The sequence below is a fragment of the Moschus berezovskii genome, chromosome 20, assembly GCF_049115385.1.
Source record: "Moschus berezovskii isolate FMDL1 chromosome 20, NW_MosBer_1.0, whole genome shotgun sequence".
In the NCBI taxonomy this organism is placed as follows: Eukaryota; Metazoa; Chordata; class Mammalia; order Artiodactyla; family Moschidae; genus Moschus; species Moschus berezovskii.
This window is the reverse complement of record NC_142479.1, coordinates 34,910,131-34,933,202: the sequence shown is the minus strand read 5'-3', so window position 1 is coordinate 34,933,202 and position 23,072 is coordinate 34,910,131. Positions and strand designations below refer to the sequence as shown.

General features: G+C 42.0%; 1 protein-coding gene across 2 annotated transcripts in view; it reads left to right on the top strand.

The window, feature by feature from the left end:
- SMYD4 (SET and MYND domain containing 4) overlaps window positions 1–23,072 on the top strand; it is a 43,707-nt gene that overhangs the window by 14,861 nt on the left and 5,774 nt on the right. For both annotated transcript variants that reach the window (XM_088828764.1, XM_088828763.1), the window contains exons 3-10: window positions 1,512–1,656; window positions 6,379–6,468; window positions 7,854–9,018; window positions 19,148–19,330; window positions 19,867–20,030; window positions 21,322–21,454; window positions 22,289–22,405; window positions 22,610–22,733. In XM_088828764.1, the coding sequence (XP_088684890.1) occupies window positions 1,512–1,656; window positions 6,379–6,468; window positions 7,854–9,018; window positions 19,148–19,330; window positions 19,867–20,030; window positions 21,322–21,454; window positions 22,289–22,405; window positions 22,610–22,733 (2,121 nt within the window). The remainder of the gene's footprint in view (window positions 1–1,511; window positions 1,657–6,378; window positions 6,469–7,853; window positions 9,019–19,147; window positions 19,331–19,866; window positions 20,031–21,321; window positions 21,455–22,288; window positions 22,406–22,609; window positions 22,734–23,072) is intronic.

Here is a 23,072-nt window from a genome sequence, read left to right as displayed (position 1 = left end):
TTACTGAGTTAAACTTGGTGCTGCAAGAAAGAATGAGTTATTGCAGCTTAGTTCTTAATTACACTGAAGAACAATTACAAAAACATTGAGTTTGTCATCATTTTGGATTAAGATTAAAGAATAGTCATTGTTAGGCAAGAAGAGTTTTCCTGTTATTACTGTTCATCACAACTTTTTTGTTTGAATAGGATTTGCAGATTTAACCTAATTTAAAACGACACAAAAACAAATAGAACAAAGAATAGGATCTGTGGTGTATCAGATATGCGTGGGTTATTGTCCTCATATTTTCTGGACTGGAATAAATTTTGAACAGGCAAGCACACCTTCTGAATTAGATAAAATCTTTCCTGATTTTTCTTTCTCTGTTATTTATTTTGAGATTTTTTTTCTATATTGTGTTTAAATATTAATAAAACCATATTTGACATTAAATGAAAGATAATGTTTTGTGAAATTTCCATATATACACAGATGCATCACCCTGCATCACAACGTGAAAGGTATTTCTTATGGTAGATCTTTGTAAACAAAAATTTGAAAAATAGTTTTCTGAACATTCTGCAGTTTTGACTTTGATTTCCCCTTTAACCCAAGAGTTGCTTAAAAAGATTTTTAGTTCCCATTTTGTTCATACTTTGTTTCATTGCAGTGTATAGTCAGAGTGTAGCCTAGGTTATTCTATACTATTTATCTTTATTGGAAGAAAGCTGTATGTTTGTATATTTCTATATTAGAGAATTCATATACTTACTTTTAAACACTTTGCAACTGAAACAGTTTCAGATTTACTTGCAAAAATAAGGTAAAGAATTGCTGTGCAGCACCCTTCTTTCAGATTCTCCAGATGTTAACAGTTCACTGCACTAACTTTCTGGTTCATCTTCTCTCTTCCTCTTCTTCAGTCTTCTCTCCCCCTGCCTCTTCTCACTCTCTCCCTTCCTCCCTCCCTCCCCTCTGTCAGCTGTTCAGGCAGGTATTTTCAGGTTTAGGTGGAGACTGCGCCTTAGTACAGACTCTTGTGTATTATGGCATTCTCCACACCCAAACTTCTGTATAATGCATTAATCCAAGGAATGGTTTATTGGCCAGTAATTATGAGATACAGAATAAAAAGTGTACGGGACTTCCCTGGAAGTCCAGTGGTTAGGAATCTGTCTTCCAGTGTAGGGGACTCAGGTTCAGTCCCTGCTGGGGGAACTGAAAGTTCCCACATGATGTGGACTTGCTGAGCCCACGTGCTCTAGAGCCCGTGCACCACAGTGAAGACCCAGCACAGCCCCAAAATGGATAAATAAATTGTATTCTGTCCTCTAAATAGAAATTCTAGTCCCTCTGTCTCTGAGACCAAAGATGTTCTCCCCAGTCACGTTACATAACACATCCAACCTCTTGCGTCCCAGTATTTTATAGGCACTCACTCCTGTTTCAGGTGCAATGGTTCATTTTCCTTGAAATAACAAATCTGTGCTTTATTTTTTTTTTCTGTCGTTTTTTCTTTCTTCGTGAAGACCTGAGGATGAGATGTTTTTGAAAAGGCTTTCTGGAGGTTACCTTGTTGGAAAGGACCCCGATGCTTCCCTTTTCTACAGAGAAAAAGGAAACAAAAAATTTCAGGAGAAGGATTATATGGGAGCCACAGTGCTGTACTCTAAGGTAAGACCCACCCCCAGCCGAGCAGGAGGAGCTGTCTCAACAATTAACAGTGCATATTTCTTCAAAAGATAGAACCATTCTTGCTAAGTGGTATAGCCGCTAGTAACTTTGTCTATTAATTCTGGATTGGATTTGAAAAAGAAAACTGGTACAACTCTGCTTCTGTTCATATTCTGAAACAAAGGAGAGTTTGTATTATATGTCCTAAATTCCGCCAAGAAACTTCTCTTCACATATTCCCTCAGGCACAAGTGTAGCAAGCCTTACTGGACGCCTTGGCCTCCCTCACCGGTGTCTGTCCGCTCTCACTGAATTGTGTGCCTTTTTTATCTGAATAACTGATGAGGCTGTTAGTGTGTGATAGTCCCAATTTAGAGAGAAGTTGGATTTGGGGGCTAGCCACCAGGTTAGCTTATAGCCAGTGTGACTTAGATTAAGGTTCAGTTCAGTTCAGTCACTCAGTCATGTCCGACTCTTTGCAACCCCATGGACTGCAGCACGCCAGGCTTCCCTGTCCATCACCAACTCCCAGAGCTTGCTCAAACTCATGTCCATCAAGTCGGCAATGCCATCCAACCATCTCATCCTCTATTGTCCCCTTCTCCTCTTGCCTTCAATCTTACCCAGCATCAGGGTCTTTTCCAAGGAGTCAGTTCTTCGCATCAGGTGGCCAATGTATTGGAGTTTCGCTTCAGCATCAGTCCTTCCAATGAATATTCAGGACTGATCTCCTTTAGGATCGACTAGTTTGATCTCACAGTCCAGTGGACTCTCAAGAGTCTTCTCCAACACCACAGTTCAAAAGCATCAATTCTTTAGCACCCAGCTTTCCTTATGGTCCAACTCTCCCATCCATATATGACAACTGGAAAAATCATAGCTTTAACTAGACAGACCTTTGTTGGCAAAGTCTCTGATTTTTAATATGCTGTCTAGATTGATCATAGCTTTTCTTCCAAAGAGCAAGCGTCTTTTAATTTCACAGCTGCAGTCACCATCTGCAGTGATTTTGGAGCCCCAAAAAATAATCTCTCACTGTTTTCATTGTTTCCCCATCTATTTGTCATAAAATGATGGGACCGGATGCCGTGATCTTCGTTTTTTGTATGTTGAGTTTTAAGCCAGCTTTTCACTCTCCTCTTTCACTTTCATCAAGAGGCTCTTTAGTTCTTCTTTGCTTTCTGCCATAAGGGTGGTGTCATCTGTGTAGCTGAGGTTATTGATATTTCTCCTGGCAATCTTGATTCCAGCTTGTGCTTCATCCAGCCCAGCATTTTGCATGATATACTCTGCATATAAGTTAAATAAGCAGGGTGACGTACTCCTTTCCCAATTTGGAACCAGTCTGTTGTTCCATGTCTGGTTCTAACTGTTACTTCTTGACCTGCATACAGATTTCTCAGAAGGCAGGTATGGTGGTCTGGTATTCCCATCTCTTGAAGAATTTTCCAGTTTGTTGTGATCTACTGTTCATGAGAACCCCATGAACAGTATGAGAAGGCTTCCAGAGTAGGAACTGGAAAAAGATTCCTGAGAGACTTCCTTCCATAACTTTTTAAAGATAAATATGGGTTTAAAGCAAGAATGTATCAGTCCCTTGAACCAGGTCTGTGAACCTTGTCTATTGAAAGAATGAGTGTGCAGTTGAAGTGAAAGTGAAAGTCACTCTGTCGTGTCCAACTCTTTACAACCCCATTGACTATACAGTCCATGGCCTATCCCTTCTCCAGCGGACCAGGAATGGAACCAGAGTCTCTTGCATTGCAGGCAGATTCTTTACCAACTGAGCTATCAGGGAAGCCAGTGCATTTGAAGTGGGTACCCCCTACTTTGCATCTTAAACAGACCTATGCTTAAAGTTTGAAATTAGTTTTCCAACTATCATACTAACAACAGTATCTTCTAAAATTGATAAAAGTTCTGCTTTGTGATGCTACAGGAAAATATCTGAATAACATGTTAGTGATTGCCGAAGAACTAAAACCCACTAGATATAATGATCACTGATAAATGCCTTAATAGTTCTTTTTCAGAGCTAATCTTTCTTCAGCTGCATGCACGCGTGTCATAAATGTGATCACAAGGAAAAAAATCGTGCAAGGAAAATAAACGAAAAAAAGTAAAATCAGACAAAAAATTAAGATTTGCTCTGAATGCAGAGGGAGATGAGCCTTCCTATTTCATGAAGCTAGTATTTTGGTGATTATGGTACTTTGCCGTTTTCCCAAAGAGTTGCTATTTTCTTTCTTTTTTGAAATACTATTTGTTGTTTTTGTCTGATTGTAAATGTAATGTATGTTTACTTGGAAAATACAGAGAAGCTTAAAGAGTAAGAAAAAAAATCCCATAACCAGTGATAAGCACTGTTAACATTTTTGCTTACATCCAGCCAGCCTGTTTTTCCTCTGAAAATATGTTTTTCTCGTACAAAATTGTAATAATGCTGTACTTAGTGTTTTGTAACCTGCTTTTTTCCCGTCAACAATTTATTGTGACCGTTTTCTCATGTTATTAAATTTTCCGCTAGAACATGATTTTTTACGGCTGGCTTAGTGTTCCATTACAGAGAACTATACTTGATTTAACATCTCCTAATGTTGGCAGATTGTTTGGTATCATAAAGCTGCAAGGAGCATCTTTCTATGTAAATATTTGTACACACCTGATTATTTCCTCAGGATAAATTCCTTGAAGGGCAATTTCTGGGTCAATTGAATGTGACTTTTTTTTTTTTTAGGCCTTTGGCACTTGATGCTAAATCTTTCTCCAGGAAAAAGCTAGTTACTCCCCTTCCCCCAGAGCATGGGATGTTCATTTCTCTATATCCTAAGCAATACTGATTATTATGGTATTGTTATCATTATTTTATCTATTTATTCTGGCGTAGGAAATGTGCTTACATAGTTAGAATTTTAAAGGTGCAGAATATACAGTGCCGCCTGCTTCCTCTGTTCCCCACCCACCTTGTCTCCATCCCCAGAAGCTAGTAGCTCTGATGCTGTTAAAAGGTGTTTTTCTAGAGGTGCCTCACCAAGTACAAATAAATACAAAGAATCTGCCACCCCTGCACACGTACACTCTTTTTATGTAAATAACATTCTACACACACTGTTAAGCACTGCACTTTTTCCATTTCTGTTCCATTGTATGGATGTAATGTTAATTTATTAGCGTCTTCTAGATCAGTATTTGTTTCTTATCTTTTGTTACTTCAAACAGTTCTGTGATGAGAAGCCTTTCATGTATGTTATTTTGCATACGTGTGTAGGATAAGAGATTATATCTGTAGGATAAATCCCTAGGAGAGGAATTGCTGGGTCAATGGAGATACAGATATATATATAAATATAGTGTATATGCTCAGTCGGGTCTGAGCCTTTGTGGCCCCATGGACTGTAGCCCACTAGTCTCCTCTGCCCGTGGAATTTTCCAGGCAAGAATACTGGAGTGGGTTGCCATCTCCTGCTCCAGGGGATCTTCCCAACCCACGGATCAAACCTGTGTCTCTTGTGTCCCCTGCATCAGCAGGTGGATTCTTTACCGCTAACCAACTGGAAAGCCTCAGCACGTATATATTAAGAGATAAATGTATTGCTGAATTGCCTCAGTAATCGTGCAACTAGTTTACATTCCCACTAGCAATATAGAAAAAGTGTATCTCATTCCTATGCCAGCAGAGTATCCTATCAATTTTACTTTTCTTTGCCGATCTGATAAGTAAAAAATAGCATCTCAGCAGAGTTTTAATTTGCATTTTGCTGATTATGAATGAGGTTGAGCATTTTTCATTTGTTTAAGGGGCGTTTATATTTCCCATGAGAATTGTTCCTATCATTTGCTTATTTTCCTACTAAATTATTGCTTGTCATCTTATTGATCTGTAGGACTGTTCATAAAGAAATGAGCCCTTTGCCTGTAATAGGAGTTGCAAATATTTTTTTCCAGTTCAATGTTTGTCTTTTGATATTGTTATTGGTTTTTGCGCCAAAGAAATTTTTTATTTTTATGTGACCACATTTATTAACCTTTCATGACTTCTGGGTTTTGTGTCATAATTAGAAAGGTATTTCTCACTCCAGCATCACTTTGGACTATTCATATAGTTTCTTCTCATGCTCTTACAGTTTCAGTTTTTACATTAAGGTTTTGATCCATTGGGAATTTATCCTAATGAAAGTTTTATCATCTGTTGAGAACCAACTTTATTTTTCCTCAGTGGCTACTTGTCCCAGCACTTTCATTGAATAATCCCATTCTTTTCTCCAGTGATTGGAGATGCCACCTTTATGATTATCCCTTGCCAGTTTGGCGGTAGGAAAAAAGTAGCCTTTGTCCGCCTTCATTTTCATGTATTTGACTGTCTATCTATGAATTGTTTCTTACATATCATTAGTGTTTCTTCTTGTGTGAATTTCTATTTGCTCCCCTCACACTTTGTTATGTGCCAGGTTTTCGTTTACCTTGAGTGTTGTCTTGTGGCCGACACTGTGTCTGAAGCTGCTGTCTTCACAATGCTTCACATATTTATTTCCTCACCTAATCTTCTCAGCTCTGCTCTAAGGTACTTAAAAATGAAGCAGATGAAGCACAAAGAGATCCAGTAACTTTCCCAGTTGTATACAGTCTTTTGTAGCAGAGCCCCTGTTATCTGAAAAAACAAAACAAAACTCTAAAGATGCTAGTTTCCATGTATATACCTTTAACTGGTTCATTGTTCTTCAGGGAGTATCGCACTCGGGGTCCAACTCTACAGACATTTCACTGTGTTATGCCAATCGCTCTGCAGCCCTCTTCCACCTGGGTCAGTATGAAGTGAGTATCAGAATGCCTGGTGTGATTGGAGAAGATCTGCAGGGGGTTCCCAGGGGGACTAGACCTTCATCCTTGCTTCTACCTCAGAACACTAAAATTGGGCCCTGTGCAACTGGTTGAATCAGAAGCAAATTGATATCCTCCCGAACTTGTTCTTTCTCATCGGTCCCTTCATTTGTCACAGGTTATTGTGTAGGGTGATGTTGGTCGGCAGGAAGAGACTTGCACGTTCCCCAGGGCCATGGACTGTATCCAGTGGGTCAGCAGTGCTCAGCTGTTAAGATCAATTGTGACATACACAGTGATTGCTAATAATGCAGTGCTTGCAAATTATGTATTTGTTTGGATTATTTATTTTTTTCAGTAAGTAGATGAGCGGGTTTAAGAATATCCCTGTAGGGCTTCCGGGTGGCTCAGTGGTAAAGAATCTGTCTGCCAACTCCGGAGATGCAGGTTTGGTCCCGGATCAGGGAAGATCCCACATGCTGCAGAGCAACAACTAAGTCCGTGCTCCACAACTATTAAGCCTATGCTCTAGAGCCTGGGAGCCACAGCTGCTGAAGCCAGAGAGCCCTAGAGCTCTTGCCCCGCCACAAGAGAAGCCACCTCAATGAGAAGGCCGCACACCGCAACTAGAGAGTAGCCCCTCTTCACAACTAGAGAAAAACCTAGGCAGCTACGAAGACCCAGCACAACCAAAACTGAAAAAGTGGTGGGGGTGGGGGAAAGAACTGTTTGAGTAATCCCAGGTTCACACTCAAGCCCTTCAGTCCAGAAGAGAAGAGCAAGAATCTAACTCCAGTCCCCCAGCAAGAAAAGCCTGGGCTACTGAAGACAGCGATGGGAAGACCTTGGGAAGCATTTAGCCCTTTATACCTTCCCTATATTAGTAACTCTTACAATAATGATTCCCATATCTTAAGCACATACTGTGTTCTAGGCACCTTTTTAACACTTCAGGTATATTACCTTGTTCTCGTCTTTACTTCTATCCTGTGAGCTTTTATTATCCCCATTTTTTCCCATGTGAAAACTTAAACACTGAGAAACTAATTCTCTTGCACAAGGTCATACAACTAGTAAGAGGCAGAGTCTGTACTGGGATGCCCTCTTAATCACCATAATATGCCTCTTCTATCTGTAAAACTTTTTTCCTTAGAATCAAAAATAGTTAATGACAGTTAAGCATAATACCTTCAGCATGTATTTCTAATCATTAAACTAAAAGATCACAGTACAATATGATTTAAAGAAATAAGCACATGGTTGTAGTTGCTCTATTTTTAATTATCCTTCACTCACTCGTAGATTTTTGTTAAGACTTCCAAGTGAATATTTTAGAGTGGGGACAAACGGTCACTTGGGAATCTACTTTCTGTTTTTAGACATGCCTTAAAGACATCGTCAGAGCACAGACGCATGGGTATCCAGAAAGATTGCAACCCAAGCTGCTGTTGCGTAAGGCAGAGTGTCTGGTGACCCTGGGGAGACCACAGGAGGCAAGCCAGACTATCAGTGATCTTGAAAGTAACTTTGCTGCCAAGCCAGCCCTCTCAGCTTCCCAGCTTCAGATTCTGCAGAGAACCCTCTGTCGTGTGAAAGTGAAGGTCCAAGAAAAGGAGAATCTCCCAGAAATCTTCCCAGAGGCTCTCACCAAAACCTTTGAGTGTGTGGACCTAAGGGAAGAGAATGAACAAATCCCAGGCGCCTCGTCCTCTGTCGGCTTACATATAGACCCTTTAAAAGGCCGCTATCTGGTTGCCACAAAAGATATCCTCCCAGGAGAGCTTCTGGTGAAAGAGGATGCTTTTGTGAGTGTCCTTAACCCAGGAGAAGTGCCACCGCAGCCTCATGGCCTGGAGAGCAAGTGGGACCTCCAAGTTACCAATGGGGACCTTCACTGTCACCGATGTCTGAGGCACACTCTGGCCCCGGTTCCCTGTGATGGATGCAGCTATGCCAAGTATTGCAGCCGGGAGTGTATGCAGCAGGCCTGGGATCGCTACCATAGTGTGGAGTGTTCTCTGGGGGCTCTACTTCTCACACTGGGTGTGTTTTGTCATGTCGCCCTGAGGTCTGCTCTTTTAGCTAGGTTTGAGGATGTTGGTGAAGTCATAAAGAAGCTCTGTGGTGAGATGAATAACCAGCGCATCTGCTTACCCGAAAGCAAGAATCAGGCACAGATACTCAAATATGACCTGGGAAGAGAGGGGGGGGAAAAGGACAAAGCAGTTGAGACCCCAATTCCTGGGTGTGATGTTAATGGGAAGTATGAAAGGAATTATAATGCCATCTTCCACCTTTTACCCCATGCTGAAAACCATAGCCCTGAGCACAAATTCCTCTGTGCTGTGAGTGTTTCTGCACTGTGCAGGCAACTCGAAGCAGCCGGTTTACAGGCCTTCACAGCAGATCTGAAACCAACTAAGCTGAAAGCTTCAGAGACTCCTGTGTTGTGTGCAGAGCTGAATGTTTGGGGAGTGGCCATGCTGAGACACATGTTACAGCTGCAGTGTAATGCTCAGGCAATAACGACCATCCAGCAGGCAGGTAAGAGGAACCCTCTCTATTCTGCCTTACAATATTGTTCTTGATAGAGCTCACGTTTACAGGGGAGAAAGCACTGTAAAGGAGAACAGTAGTCAAATCAGTGGCTTAGGGAAAGACACTGCTGTCTTACACTTATGCCATCGAGAAGCTCTGTGACGTTAAATTACTTTGATCCTACTCTGCCTCAGCTTTCTCATCTGTAAAATGGGTAGTTTAATCTCACCTAACTTTACAGAGTTATGAAGCTGATGTGCTTATTTGTAAAAATAAAGTTAAAAATCCTATTCCTCCCCCCAAAAGAACCCTGTTACGCTGTTAATTTTTGTTTTAATTTTAGCTGCAATTTTGTTTTAAATTTTATTTATTTATGGTTGTGCTGGGTCTTCATTGCTGTGCACAGGCTTTCTCTAGTTGCGGTGAGGAGGAGCTATTCTCGTTGTGGTACAGAGGCTTTTCATTACAGTGGCTTCTCTTGTTGCAGAGCATGGGCTCTAGGGCGCATAGGCTTCAGTAGTTGTGGCATGAGGGCTCAGTAGGTGTGGTTCACAGGCTTCATTGCCTTGCAGGATCTGGAATCTTCTTGGATCAGAGATCAAACCCATGTCTCCTGCATTGGCAGGCAGATCCTTAACCACTGGACCACCAGGGAAATCCTACACTGTTAATTTTTTATTGTGAAGAAAAGCTCAGACAATCTAGACAAAACAATCACGACCAACAAGACTGCAGACGGAGCAGGGCCTGTAGTTAAAGTATCAGAATCTTAACTTACTTCTGTGACGCAGCTATTCTTGTCTCTTCTCTTCTCAACCGACAGATTTTTCCTTCCATTCTTCTATTTTAAATTTCCAAGAGAGGAATCTGGCCCAGCACAGCTTTTTAGGCAATACTGCTGTAGTGGGCTGTATGACTATTTCTAATCAAACATGGATTACCATAACTGTGTTTAGGCTGCCTTTGGTCTCAAGGCCATTGCTAGACACAGACCAACCCAGCCCTGTTTTCCTGAACTAGACCCTGGAGATGAGGCTGTTAAGGTAGATGGGGAGGTTACCTGTGCCCAGCATCCTGAGTGCCACCTCTTAATAGGATTGTACTGACAACAGATACTATTATTAGCAAAGAAATGGTGTTTGCAACATTTCTGTTGTTTGATCTCCATTTTAGCAGACAGTGTGTTTCAGTTCAGTCAGCTCATGATACTTTTCTCAGTTTCCTAATTAGCTCTCTGGAGGGGAGGAATGAGGTCATATCTACACCTAGGATTTATAGGCAGATATCAAATGTGGCTTCACTGAACTATATATGCTTAGCTCTTTTGATTGTCTCACATGAGGTAATGTAGAATTCTGTCAACCTTTTGTTTATATTTTTTATCTCTAATTTTAATTCAGCTGCCAAGTTATACAGTGTATAGGTATTTCACTGGACATATTTTGGGGCAGGATTCGATTCCCCATCCTGAAGCACAGGAAACATCCCAAAATAGCACTGGCCTCATCCCATGATACAACAGAATCACACTGCAAGCCAGTCTCCATTTTCTTCTCTGCCTTTTGCTGCTTTGAGCCGTTGCTACCTTCTAAGATATATCTGTTGAGTGTTTCTCCAGAATTGTGTTTTCCTTCGGGTACATTCACTGGCATTTTAAAAAATACTGTTTTCATTTTGGTTTTTTTTATGAATATAAAAAATAGTATATGGAGCTTCAGATTATACAGCAGAAAGCTACCACCTCTTGATTCTATTGTGTCTCGCCTCTAAAATACTAAGTAGAACATATGAGAAAAGATGTAAATGTCAGTAGCTTGCAAAACTATGAAAACTGTTGTCTGGGAAAAACAATAGTGGTGACCACTAACTCAGGCCGAATCCTTGAGGCAGGAATGCAAAGCCAGAGGGATGAACATGTTTTCCATCCACCCTTCTTCATTGGCCTCCCCCTTATGGTCAGAGAATCGTAGCCTAAATGTTTTTGTTCCCTGTGCATGATATGGCATTGCAGTCAATTTTTTATTTACACAGCAAGTTTTGGGTAAAATTTTTCACAAGTTGTTAAGAATTAATTTTGGTAGGAAGAATATGTATAGTCAGGAACACTTGTATCTTCTGTGACTGAAAAGGACTAAAAAAATAGACACATACCATAATACTGGTCACCTGCAGTGATCACGGAGAAGGCAATAGCAAGCCACTCCAGTACTATTGCCTAGAAAATCCCATGGATGGAGGAGCCTGGTAGGCTGCAGTCCGTGGGGTCGCTAAGAATTGGACACGACTGAGCGACTTCACTTTCACTTTTCACTTTCACGCATTGGAGAAGGAAATGGCAACCCACTCCAGTGTTCTTGCCTGGAGAATCCCAGGGACGGGGGAGCCTGGTGGGCTTCCGTCTATGGGGTCGCACAGAGTCGGACATGACTGAAGTGACTTAGCAGCAGCAGCAGCAGCAACAGTGATTAGACTCTGTCTTCATCTATGAGGTTCTGATATTTTATGCATGATTTATTCTTACTTATGTTTTAAATGTATATACATAGAAAAAAGCAACACTAGAAGTAAAAATACCAAAATCTTAATTAGCATTGATGAATTCTGAAAGTGGAAATATGGGTGATTACGGCTTTCTTTGAACATTTCTGTATTTTTAAAATTAAAAACACGTATGCACACTGTGGTAACATTATTCTAGTAAATTTAAAATTAGTTGTATACCTTTCCCTTCATCCTAAGGAAATGAAAAACATTCAAAAAAATAGTTCACAGAGCAAAAGATAGGAAAATTATAAGAATGAGTCTATAACAGTAAATATAAATGGACTGCTGCTGCTGCTAAGTCACTTCAGTCATGTCCGATTCTGTGTGACCCCATAGACGGCAGCCCAACAGGCTCCCCTGTCCCTGGGATTCTCCTGGCAAGAACACTGGAGTGGGTTGCCATTTCCTTCTCCAATCCATGAAAGTGAGGTCAGTCGCTCAATCGTGTCTGACTCTTAGCGACCCATGGACTGCAGCCCACCAGGCTCCTCCGTCCATGGGATTTTCCAGGCAAGAGTACTGGAGTGGGGTGCCATTGCCTTCTCCGATAAATGGACTAAACTCTATTAAATGAATCTTTTAGAATGGGTCAAAAAGATTAAAATCCAACTAAAAGTATTGATTGCACAGTTGTGTCCAACTCTTTGCCACCCCATGGATTATAGCCTGCCAGCCTTCTCTGTCCGTAGGATTCTCCAGGCAAGAATACTGGAGTGGGTTGCCATTCCCTTCTCCAGGTGACACTTGAAACAACACGAAGTGTTTGGGCTAGACGTGTCCGGAATCACAAGCAAATCAGGGTATTAATATAAAACAATAGAACCCAAGGTAATATATCAGTAAAACAAAGAGGCATTTTATTTTTGTAAAGGAGACTTTTCTGAAATATATCATCAAGCTTAGCTCTCAGGAACATAGAGATTGTGTCTGTAAAACAAAAGTGGCTAAGTATAGAAGGAGAAACTGGCAAAAGCTCCATGGTTATAAGAAACTTTAATATGCCACTCTGATCAAATATATTCAAAATAAGAATATAGAAACCAAGATAACAAAATAGGGAATTCAGAGAGATAGTCATCAAAGCTTATGTCCTATAGACGAGCATTTAGCCAACTTTTTCTGTAAAGGGCCAGATAGTAAGTATCGGGGACTTTGCAGACCATATGGTCTCTTTTGCAGCCACTCAGCTGCACTTGTAATGTGAAAGCAATGATAAACAGTATACAGATGAATGTGCCTGGCTGGGCTCCAATAAAAATTTATTAAGGACGCTGAAAGTTGAATTCCTTACAATTTTTCATTTCATGAGAATTTTCTTTTGAACCACTTAAAAATGTAAACACCAGCCTCCCCTTGATGGTCCAGTGGTTAAGAATCCACCTGCCAGTGCAGGGGCCATGGGTTCGATCTCTGGTCCTGGAAGATTCCACATGCCGAGAAGCAACTAAGCCTGTGGGCTGCAACTACTGAAGCCCTCGCCCTGGAGCCCACATACCGCAGCAAGAGAAGTGCCCACAATGAGAAACCCTCCCACCACAGCTAGAGAGTAGGTAGCCCCTGCTCTCTCCGCAGTTAGAGAAAACCCCGTGCACAGCAACGAAGACCCAGGGCAGCCAAAAATAAAAATAAATAAATAATTTTTTAAAATGCAAAAGCCATTCTTAGGCCACATATGTACAAAGAAGCAGCAGCAGGCAGGATTTGGCACACAGGCTATACAGTTTAGAGGTTCCTAATAGAGACAGAAGTTTGGCAAATCTAATTAAGAAACCCAGGGGGAAACACCCCAAAATTAGAAACAATGAAGGGGTGTAGCCAAGAATATAAATTAATTTTAAGTTTATAGCAGATATTTAATACAACTTTAGATTATTGAATTTGAAAATACTAAGTAGACAACTTTGTAGAAAAATAGAAATTGCCTAAATTTTTCCAGAGGGAGGAAAATGCTTTATGATTATGGAAGAAACTGAAAAAGTTATCAAAATATTTCCATAAAAACAAGCCAGACCCACTCTTTTCTATGTGAGTTCTTTAAAACTTTTAAGGAACATATTTAGCTACCTTTTAAAAAGTATCTTTCAAGGAACAGAAAGATATTTTTATATCTTTTTTATATAATATAAACATTATAAAAATATCTAAAAATATGATTTTTATATCATTTTTATACATTATAAACTGTTCCAGGACATGGGTACAACCTAGTACCTTTTCCCACTCATTTTACAAAGCCCAGAATAAAAACTATAGACCAGTCTCACTTGTGAATATAGATGCAGAAACCCTGAAAAAAAAAAAAAATCACTGCTGTGTCACATCCAGCAGTTTGTTAAAGGAACAATCATATGTGACCAAGTAGAATCTCTTCCAGAAATTCAAGGATACTTTAATTTGGAAAGATATAAAAGAAGGCTTGGGTAAATGCAGACATATGCCATGTCCTGAGAAGGAAAGACTGAAAAGTGTAAAAATGCCGATTTCCCTGCATTGATCTAATCAGTATAATGCTATTTCCAATGAAATCACGATTGGATTTTTCTTAAACTTTGACAGTGTCCTAAAGTTCTTCTTGAATAACTGGGTAAGAATAGCCTTTTTGTTGTAAAAAGTACTGAAGGGACTTAGTACTACTAGATTTCCTATCAGCATTGAGCTGCAATAATTAAAAGCAATATGGTACTGATATGATAGCCCCCCAAAAGTATTAGATTCCTTCTTCAAGTCATTAAAAAATTAAACCGTAAAATATCTAGAGAAAGATAAGTGAATTTTTACATAATTTTAGGGTGGTCAGAGAAGCCTTCTAAAGTATATAGTACCAAATTTCGGTAATTAGAAGATAGCTAGATTTAATTTAAATACCAAATTTCAAAAACACTATAATCAGAAAAGAAAATAGCAAATGTAGGTGAAAGAGGTCCTTGAAGGAATGAAAACGTTGGATGGGGAACAATGAGTTCCTATTCTCTCACTCTGACCACTAACTCTCAGTATGAACTTGGGCAGGTTACTCAACCTCTGTGTGGGTCAGTACTCTTATACGGATAGTGAGAGGACTAGGTGAATCTCTGGAGAAGACAATGGCACCCCACTCCAGTACTGTTGCCTGGAAAATCCCATGGGTGGAGAAGCCTGGTGGGCTGCAGTTCATGGGGTCGCTAAGAGTCACGACTGAGCGACTTCACTTTCACTTTTCACTCTCATGCATTGGAGAAGGAAATGGCAACCCACTCCAGTGTTCTTGCCTGGAGAATCCCAGGGACGGGGGAGCCTGGTGGGCTGCCGTCTATGGGGTCACACAGAGTCGGACACGACTGAAGCGACATAGAAGCAGCACCTGCACCAGGTGAATCTCCAGGCCTCTAGGGGAGACTATTTGCAAAAATGACCACAATTTCTGTGGTCCCATCCCTATATGTTTACTCCATTTCAACTTGATATTACCTTTTCTCCCATCAAGAGGTGGAGCCTGTTTCCCCTGCTGAACCTCAATTTGACCAGTGGAATGCAGTAGAAGTGATGTTATGTGACTTAATAAGTCTAAGCCTTAAGAGACCTTGCAGCTGCGATTGTTACTTCTTAAAATGATGATGTGATCTGTGAACAAGCCTGGGCTAGCCTCTGAAAAGACCATGTGCAGATGGTTGTAATCCTAAAGGTAATCCCAGGCAAGACTAGCAGCAAAATTATTCAGCTGAGCTCAAGCAAAGTTGCTGGCACACAGCATTGTAAGAAATGAAATAGTTGTTGGTTTAACACTCCCCACCCCCCAAAACCCACAAAGAAAAATGAAAATGTGAATGATAAAATGAGAGAACATTTCCAGCAACTGTGCAACTCTTAAAATCAGCTTTTAAAAATATACATTGTGATGAAAATGTTCTAAAACTGGATTGTGGTAATGGTTGTACAACTTAGATTAATTTCCTTAAAATTGTTGAATTACACTTAAAATAGGTGAATTTTATGGTATATAAGTTAAATCTTATATATACATAAGCAAGTACTTTATCAAAGTAGTAATTAAGATGATCATTTCTAACCTCTGTCTAGTAATTTAAGCAAGATACCATTTTTTTCCCTATTAGATTGGCAGAGTTACTTTGTTGTGTTTTTTTTTTTAATTATAGTGTACATCTCAGATTAGAGAATAAAGAGATGGCCATGACATACTAAGTGAAGAGAAGTAACTTACAAATCACTATGTGTACCATGTTGCTGCTGCTACTGCTGCTAAGTCACTTCAGTCGTGTCCGACTCTGTGCAACCCCATAGACGGAAGCCCACCAGGCTCCCCCGTCCCTGGGATTCTCCAGGCAAGAACACTGGAGTGGGTTGCCATTTCCTTCTCCAATGTGTGAAAGTGAAAAGTGAAAGTGAAGTCGCTCAGTCGTGTCCGACCCTTAGCGACCCCACGGACTGCAGCCCACTAGGCTCCTCCATCCATGGGATTTTCTAGGCAAGAGTACTGGAGTGGCTTGCCATTGCCTTCTCCGCTCCATGTTGCTAGTTAGGTTAAAAATTGCATATTTAGGGCTAGAAAGAAAATATAATGCACCAAAACCTAATAGCTGACTGAGAGGATTATAAACAACTGTTATTTTCTCTGTAATTTTCAGATTTAAAATTTTTTCTGACTCCCATGTGTTTCTTTTGTAATTTAGTTTCTGTAAACAATAAAAGAGAGGTCACATGATAAGAGCATTTTTTAAGGTACTTGGTACATACTGCAAAATTACCCTCCAGGAAAGTTGTACCAGTTAACACACCCACCAGCAATGTTCACTTTCATTTTTGAAGTCAATCTAATTTTGTTTCCGTCTGCTAATATTTCTAATCTTATTTCATCCCTTTTTATTATTTCTTTGGGGTTCCAACACCTCCAAGTTTAGTGTTCTCATTGAATTTCATTAGCAGCTGTTTCATTAGTAGCTCAGAAGAAGGATTAAAGTGTTAACTTGGATAGATTTTGACAAAAACCTATAAAAATATATGTTATTATCTTTGCATAAATCCTATTTAATCATAATTCCTCAGGAACCTCTCTTTGGCACTTATTTGAAGGAACAGAACTGGCCACCGATAAAACTCCAGACCTCGGTATGTGCGGATCTGTCTGGGTGAAACTGGCATATCCGTGGTGTGTCTGGGTTCAGGTTGTAAAGGGGATTAATGAAGTTCTGCAGAGGTTCAGGTCAGTTCACTGCCCTTTCACTCTTCAACCACTGGGAATTTACCTTGCGGGGGATCCTTGAAGACTTGTTTTACACAGAAATTTCCTGTTTCACACAGAAATTTCTTGTTTCATAAAATATCTGCCAAGAGAGGTATATTCCGAAAGTATTATAAATGAATGTTTTTTTCTTTACTTGAATCTCATTTTAAATGTACTAAGGATGTTAGTGAGGTGCCCTTTCTGTAAAATAAAGAATCAGTCCCTCTTTTTTTGTTTTTTTGTTTGTTCTGTACACAAAATGTCACAGATTTGCTTAATGTACCTACACATTCTCACTTTCTCTGATCTCTGGTAATAGATGACTAATGCAAAATATTGAATAACTTTTAAAATCAATACTTAATTTTGTCGAGATAATTAGAGAGAGATTCAACTCTGACATAAAATACTCACCCCACTCAGTTCCTCGGCCTACTTCTGTTAGAGGATAATCCATAAATAATTCACGAAGCTGGCATTACTCATGGCATTGTGATAATTTTTTTCTGGGAAAATTTTAGCAGCTGTTCTAATATAGATTGCCAGTTATCAGTAGTTGGCAATGCAAGTCAACTTTTAATTATGCAGAGGCTGATTATTCAGACTACAAACTGTTTGTGCCCTGTGCTGCTCCTTCCTGCGGCCTCCTTACCTTTTAGCATTTCCACTGCTCATTAGCACATTTACGAGAAGGTAGGCCTTGGACAAGGGTCGGGGAAAGGATACTAAAATCAGTTATGCATTTAGGAGACGCACTAATGAAAGATTTCAATACAGTGTAGAACTGTTGACTAAAATTGAGTCATTTGGATTCCCTGCAAATTTTATTTACTTGTTCTAATTCTGGCTCTCCACGGCAGCAGGTAATAGAATTGTCTGCAGAGAGACAGTATTATTCCTATAGCTAATGTTTTCCTTTCTAGAACATTTTCACTTGATGGTTTATATTTTCTTTCTTTATTTCATATGTGCCTACAACGCATTATTTGGTGATTGGTAGATTGAGACTCCTGGCTTATATGGTGATACCACAATTAAATGATGGCTTATCAGTTTTCCAGAAAACTGAAACTTCCCTTTCAAGTACCAGTATCTTTCATATTTCAACCAGCTTTGTTGGAAATGTGATCTGCTCATGCTTACACTAAGGTTGCAGAATACAGTTTAAACCTTTCTGTACACTCAAGGTTGTGTGTACTGTGCATTCTCCTAAGATATGTATGGCTGTCACAAAAATCCGTGCAAGTATGGTGTGAGTCTGAGAACCTCTGGTTAAGTCAGATGTACAGTCGTAGTAAAACTCAGTGGTGCTAGTATTTTTGTTTGCCCCAAGGCTGTTGTTCTTGTATAAGTTCTGCCTCCTCCCCAGTCTGTCACCGTCTCCTTTGCCATTGTCAGAAATCCTGCGTCTTACTAGTTCTCTGTTTCTGGACTGTTGTGGGCTGAGAAGCTGAATAGCTATGCCAGTTAGAGTTGTGGCTAAAATAAGAGCAAGTGGGCCTGCAGGAGAACAGAATTCACATATGAATATAAGTGCTTGAGCCTTGGTGCAGAAATAGCCTCACGGCTTTTTTCCCCGCTTCCTTCCTAATTTTCAGTCATGTGGTTAAATTGTTGATTGTGTTTCAAAGGAGAGGTTGCTTGGGATATGGAGCTGGAATAGTCATAGCCCAGGACTTCCCTGGTGGTCCAGTGGTTAAGACTCCACACTTCCAGTGCAGGGGGCACAGGCTTGATCCCTGCTCAGGGAAGTTCCGCATGCTGCAAGGTGTAGCCAAAAAAAAAATGTGATCCAGAGATTTTTTTCAGTGAGAACTACTACTGACTGATATCCCATCAAATTGGAACAAAGAGCAGAATAAAGAGGTGAGCATAATACTGATTTTTTAAAAAATAGATGATAGGCCTGTTTAGGATAGCGATTAGGTTACCTGTTCTGTTAACCCCCCAAAGACCAGTTAAACAAAAGCACTTGGACTATAAACCTTTAGGAAGTAACCTCAGCAGGTGCTCTGGTTTCCATGTCGTCATGAATATTATGCAACTGTCTTGTCTAGAAGGCTCCCTACTGATAATTCCTTTTTTATTATTTTCTACAAATTCTAATCTTTGGATTATTCTGGGGGAATTGAGACACAGTGGTTAGGTTCCAGGATTCTGGTGGACTTTTCATGTGCTCATTTGCTTTGCTTCCTGGGGACCAGAGTTAGCTCTGAGTCATGCTCCATCTGATTTATATCGGATCCGGCTTGTGGAGCTCTGACTCAGCCGGGCTTCAGGCTCGATCGCCCAGCTCATCATCTGAGGAATGGCGGGCGAGGCCAGGATGAATGTCCTGACACATTTTTCCCCTTTTTCCTCTTGCACTTTCAGGATCTAAAGAGAACCTCATTACCGACACCCGGCAGGTGCGCCTTGCCACAGCCCTTTTCCCTGTCGTCAGCCTCCTGAACCATTCCTGCAGCCCCAACACCAGCATGTCCTTCATTGGCACCATCGCCACCATTCGGGCATCACAGCTGATTAGAAGAGGGCAAGAGATACTCCACTGTTACGGTGAGCCATCCTCCTCGCTGCCCACGCTTCTCCAGCAGAAAAGGATGGGGTGAACTCACATGGGCAGGCCACAAAGCAGGTGCCTTTCACCTGCCCAGGGAGGGTCTGTTTCCTGGTGGAGGTGGTACAAAGCTCCTCACTAGGCCCTGTTGTGTCTACACTACTGTGTATCTCACTGCTTGATCCCTATAAGCATCCTATTCTGAAAATGGACTGAGAACAACTTCTTGGCTTCTTTTTCTTCCTGTCCCCATGACTTTGAAGCCTGTTTCTATAGTTACATCTATGTTTGAGTAAAAGGTACTTGTCACATGATGTGTGATTACCAGACCCTCCACTAAGCTGAAGTCTTTTTTTTTTTTCTGACTGCAGTGTGCAGGATCTTAGTTCCCTGACCAGGGAGACAACCCACTGTCCCTTGCAGTGGAAGCTCAGAGTCTTAACCACTGGATCGCCAGGGAAGTCCCCTGCAATCTTTTAAGCAGTGTTTGGTGCTCTCTTGGTTTCAATGTTGGCCAAGTGTGGTCTTTCTGCAGGACCGCACGAGAGCAGGATGGGCATTGCTGAGAGGCGCCAGAAGCTGAGGTCTCAGTATTTCTTTGACTGCAACTGTCCAGCTTGTGAACATGAGAAGCAGAGTCCCTTGTCAGGGCCTGGTCGGGAAGCCTTCCGTTGTCACCGTTGCAGAGCACTCCTGCAGGTGAATCTCTTTCTTCCTTTACTTCTCTTCTTGTGACTTTTCCAAGAAGATAACTGGATAACATGAGTTATCCAGCTGAAAGGCCTGAAATCTTTAGGAGGATGCCATTGGGACTTGGAGGTGCTGAAAGCCATACTCTCTCTTCCCCACACCTTGATCACCCCCTACAGGAACCACAGGAAAGGGTTGGGATTCATGCTCTTTCTCCTGCAAAGAACAGAAAATCCCACCTAAACCGAGTCAGGGTTGCTCCAGTAAATCACGAGGAAGTCCCAGGTTAAGGGTTCTTCAAATACACTGTAGTCCAGGAGCTTAGGACGTGTCACCAAGACCCAGTTTTTCTTTCTGCCCCCTCAGCTCCGTTTTCTATGTTATTTAGCCCAATCTCGGAGAGACTTCCTCCTTGCAGTGGCTGGTTGGTTGCCTTTAGCTCCAGTCCAAAAGGATAAAAACATACAGACTCTAACAGAGATCTGGGCAAAAATCATTCTGTGTTTCCTCAACCCAGCACCTGTGGCTGGAGGGAAATCAGAGGCACAGAGTTTCCCTGCAGCCATTTGGGCCAGAGGGACGGCCATATGAGAGCTGCCTGCTCCCCAGGCACAGAGTTTCCCGCAGCCATTTGGGCCAGAGGGACGGCCATGTCAGAGCTGCCCACTCCCCGCTCAGCCCCCAGGCGCTGACTGAGGACGCGTGAGAAGGACCCGCAGCAGAAACCAGGCGCCCTTGCCAAACGGAGCCACAGACTCAGGCGTCTGAACAGCAAGTATCTTAGGGCACCTGCAGGTAGAACATGGAACTGGTTGTGTTGGAAAGCTGAAGTCACAACAAGCCCAGCGTCAAATGTGGGGAGGCCTCACCCCGCACCTTTTCCTGTTGGTTTCCTTGTGGCTTTTCCATAACCCCTGGAAATATGTCTGTCATCCAAAGTCCTAGCCCCAGAGAGAAGTAAGAGGAACTATAGAAGCCGGGTGGGCTACAGCCCATGGTGTCGCAGAGTCAGACACCACTGAGCAATTAACACACAACAACGCCAGTGTAGAAAGAGACTGGTCTGTGCCAGTTTTAATTTGGTTGCAGAAGCTAAATGTCAAACAAGGCTTGGCTCCTGCTTCCGCTGCAGTTGCTACCATCAAACCAGATCCAGATTCAGTCCCCCTTGGTCGTTGTATGTTACAGCAGGAGTCGCCTTCCCCCACAGGGTCAGGAGTTGCGGAGTGATGCTGTAGGGTAAGCACTTGTGGTGTCGCTCGCTGGCTCTGGTCAATAAAGAGAACACTGACTTCCGCAGGGAGATGATGTTCTGAGCTGTGGTGGCCCAGCTTGTACGGAATCAGTCAGCAGACACCTCCTGGTCTCCCGGCTACAGGACCTTCAGCGGCAGGTGGGGGCGGCCCAGAAGCGTCTCAGAAATGGCAGACTAGGTGAGACTGGCTCCCTGCTTCGGTCCTCCAGCCCCTTCCCTTTTATTCAGTCTGAGTTCACCTTGATCTCAAGGATACTCAGTGAAGATTGAAGCGTTGAATTTAATTATCCCCCTGCCAACCACAAGATGGCTATGTAGGCCAGTGAGACCAAACCCTTGCCAGCTCAATTTGCATGATGTCCTTGAAAAAGGGCCAACTGATTTAAGCTGTTGTTCTCTTAGGCATCAGAGAGTTAGTTAAAGACTAACGGGTTATCTTTGACATCCGTAATCTTTGTGCATATCCGGAAGCTCAGTGTCACTTATTTAAGTTCTGGAGCCTCGTGACCTAATTTCCTAGAGAAACAGTTCTGCATTCATCAGAGCCTATCTCTCTTCTACCGAGCAGTGGGGCATGTGCCCAGTGGGTTTAAGTATCCTGCTTTTTCCAGAAAGGGAGTTACAAAACCCCTCATTACCCTGGAAAGCTCTGCCTTGGGGCTTGACATCATGGGAATTTATTTACCCTACCTTTTATGAAAGTTGACCTTTTTGCTTAGATTTCTTAGTCAAGAGAAGTAACGGCCATACATGGAATGTAGCCATCCCACTTCAAACTGAAGTTGAAAACCCAGAGCACATGTGGGGAGGCCTCACCCAGCACCTTGAGCTGCTGAAAGAGAAAACATAAGAGAGCAGCTTTGTTGGACCCAACATTGCAGGTTGATGACAACCCAGGGAGACAGTGGGATTTCCACATTCAGGCCCACCTATAGAGGATTTAAGGGCTGGAATCTCATTTCCAAGACTGGATCTGTGTCTGTAACGAGTCCACTTTCCTTTTAATTGATAGAGCTAGCCATTCAGCTGTTGCTGGGGTGTCAGAGTGATGCCGAGAGCTTCCTGTCTGCAGAACACAGCGTGGTGGGAGAAATCGAGGACGCCTTGGCCCAGGCCTATGCTGCCTTAGGTATGGCCTGTGTCTGCATCTTTCGCTGTGAGGAATGAGCCTGCCTTGTGTGTGCGGTTGTGACCTTGGCCTTGTCTGGTTGGGGCTCTCTCAGTCTTCCATCTGAGGCTGCTCTCCCTTCCATTCAGCTTTCCTTTCCCAGAACAAGTTCATCCACAGCTGACTGTGGTTCTTGTCTGGATCCGGATCTTCCTTTCTTTGCAGGGGACTGGGAGAAGTCAGCGACCCACCTGCAGAAGAGTCTCCAAGTGGTGGAGGTCCACCACGGGCCATCCAGTGTGGAGATGGGCCATGAGCTCTTCAAACTGGCCCAAGTCTTCTTCAATGGGTAAGTCTTGTTTCCTAACACTTTGCCAGGCCACATACTGATTTTATACTAGGCTCTTCTGTGTGTTCCTTTTTGCTCCCACAGCGCCCCACTGCTCTGTAGAAGAGAGATGAGGCTTTGATGAGGGCCTAAGAGTTTCTCTAGGAAATTAGGTCACAAGGCCCCTGGAATGAAAATAAAGTGAAACGTCTTTATTTCCCCTTTAGGAGCGATCCCTTCCTTCTGTCCTGCTGACACATTTGTTGCTTTAGAATTTCCTCCTGGGAGATAATGGGGAAGCTCTTAGCTCTGAAGGGAGTTTCCCAGGGAGAAGTTGCCTCAGGGCTCCCTCCACCCTGT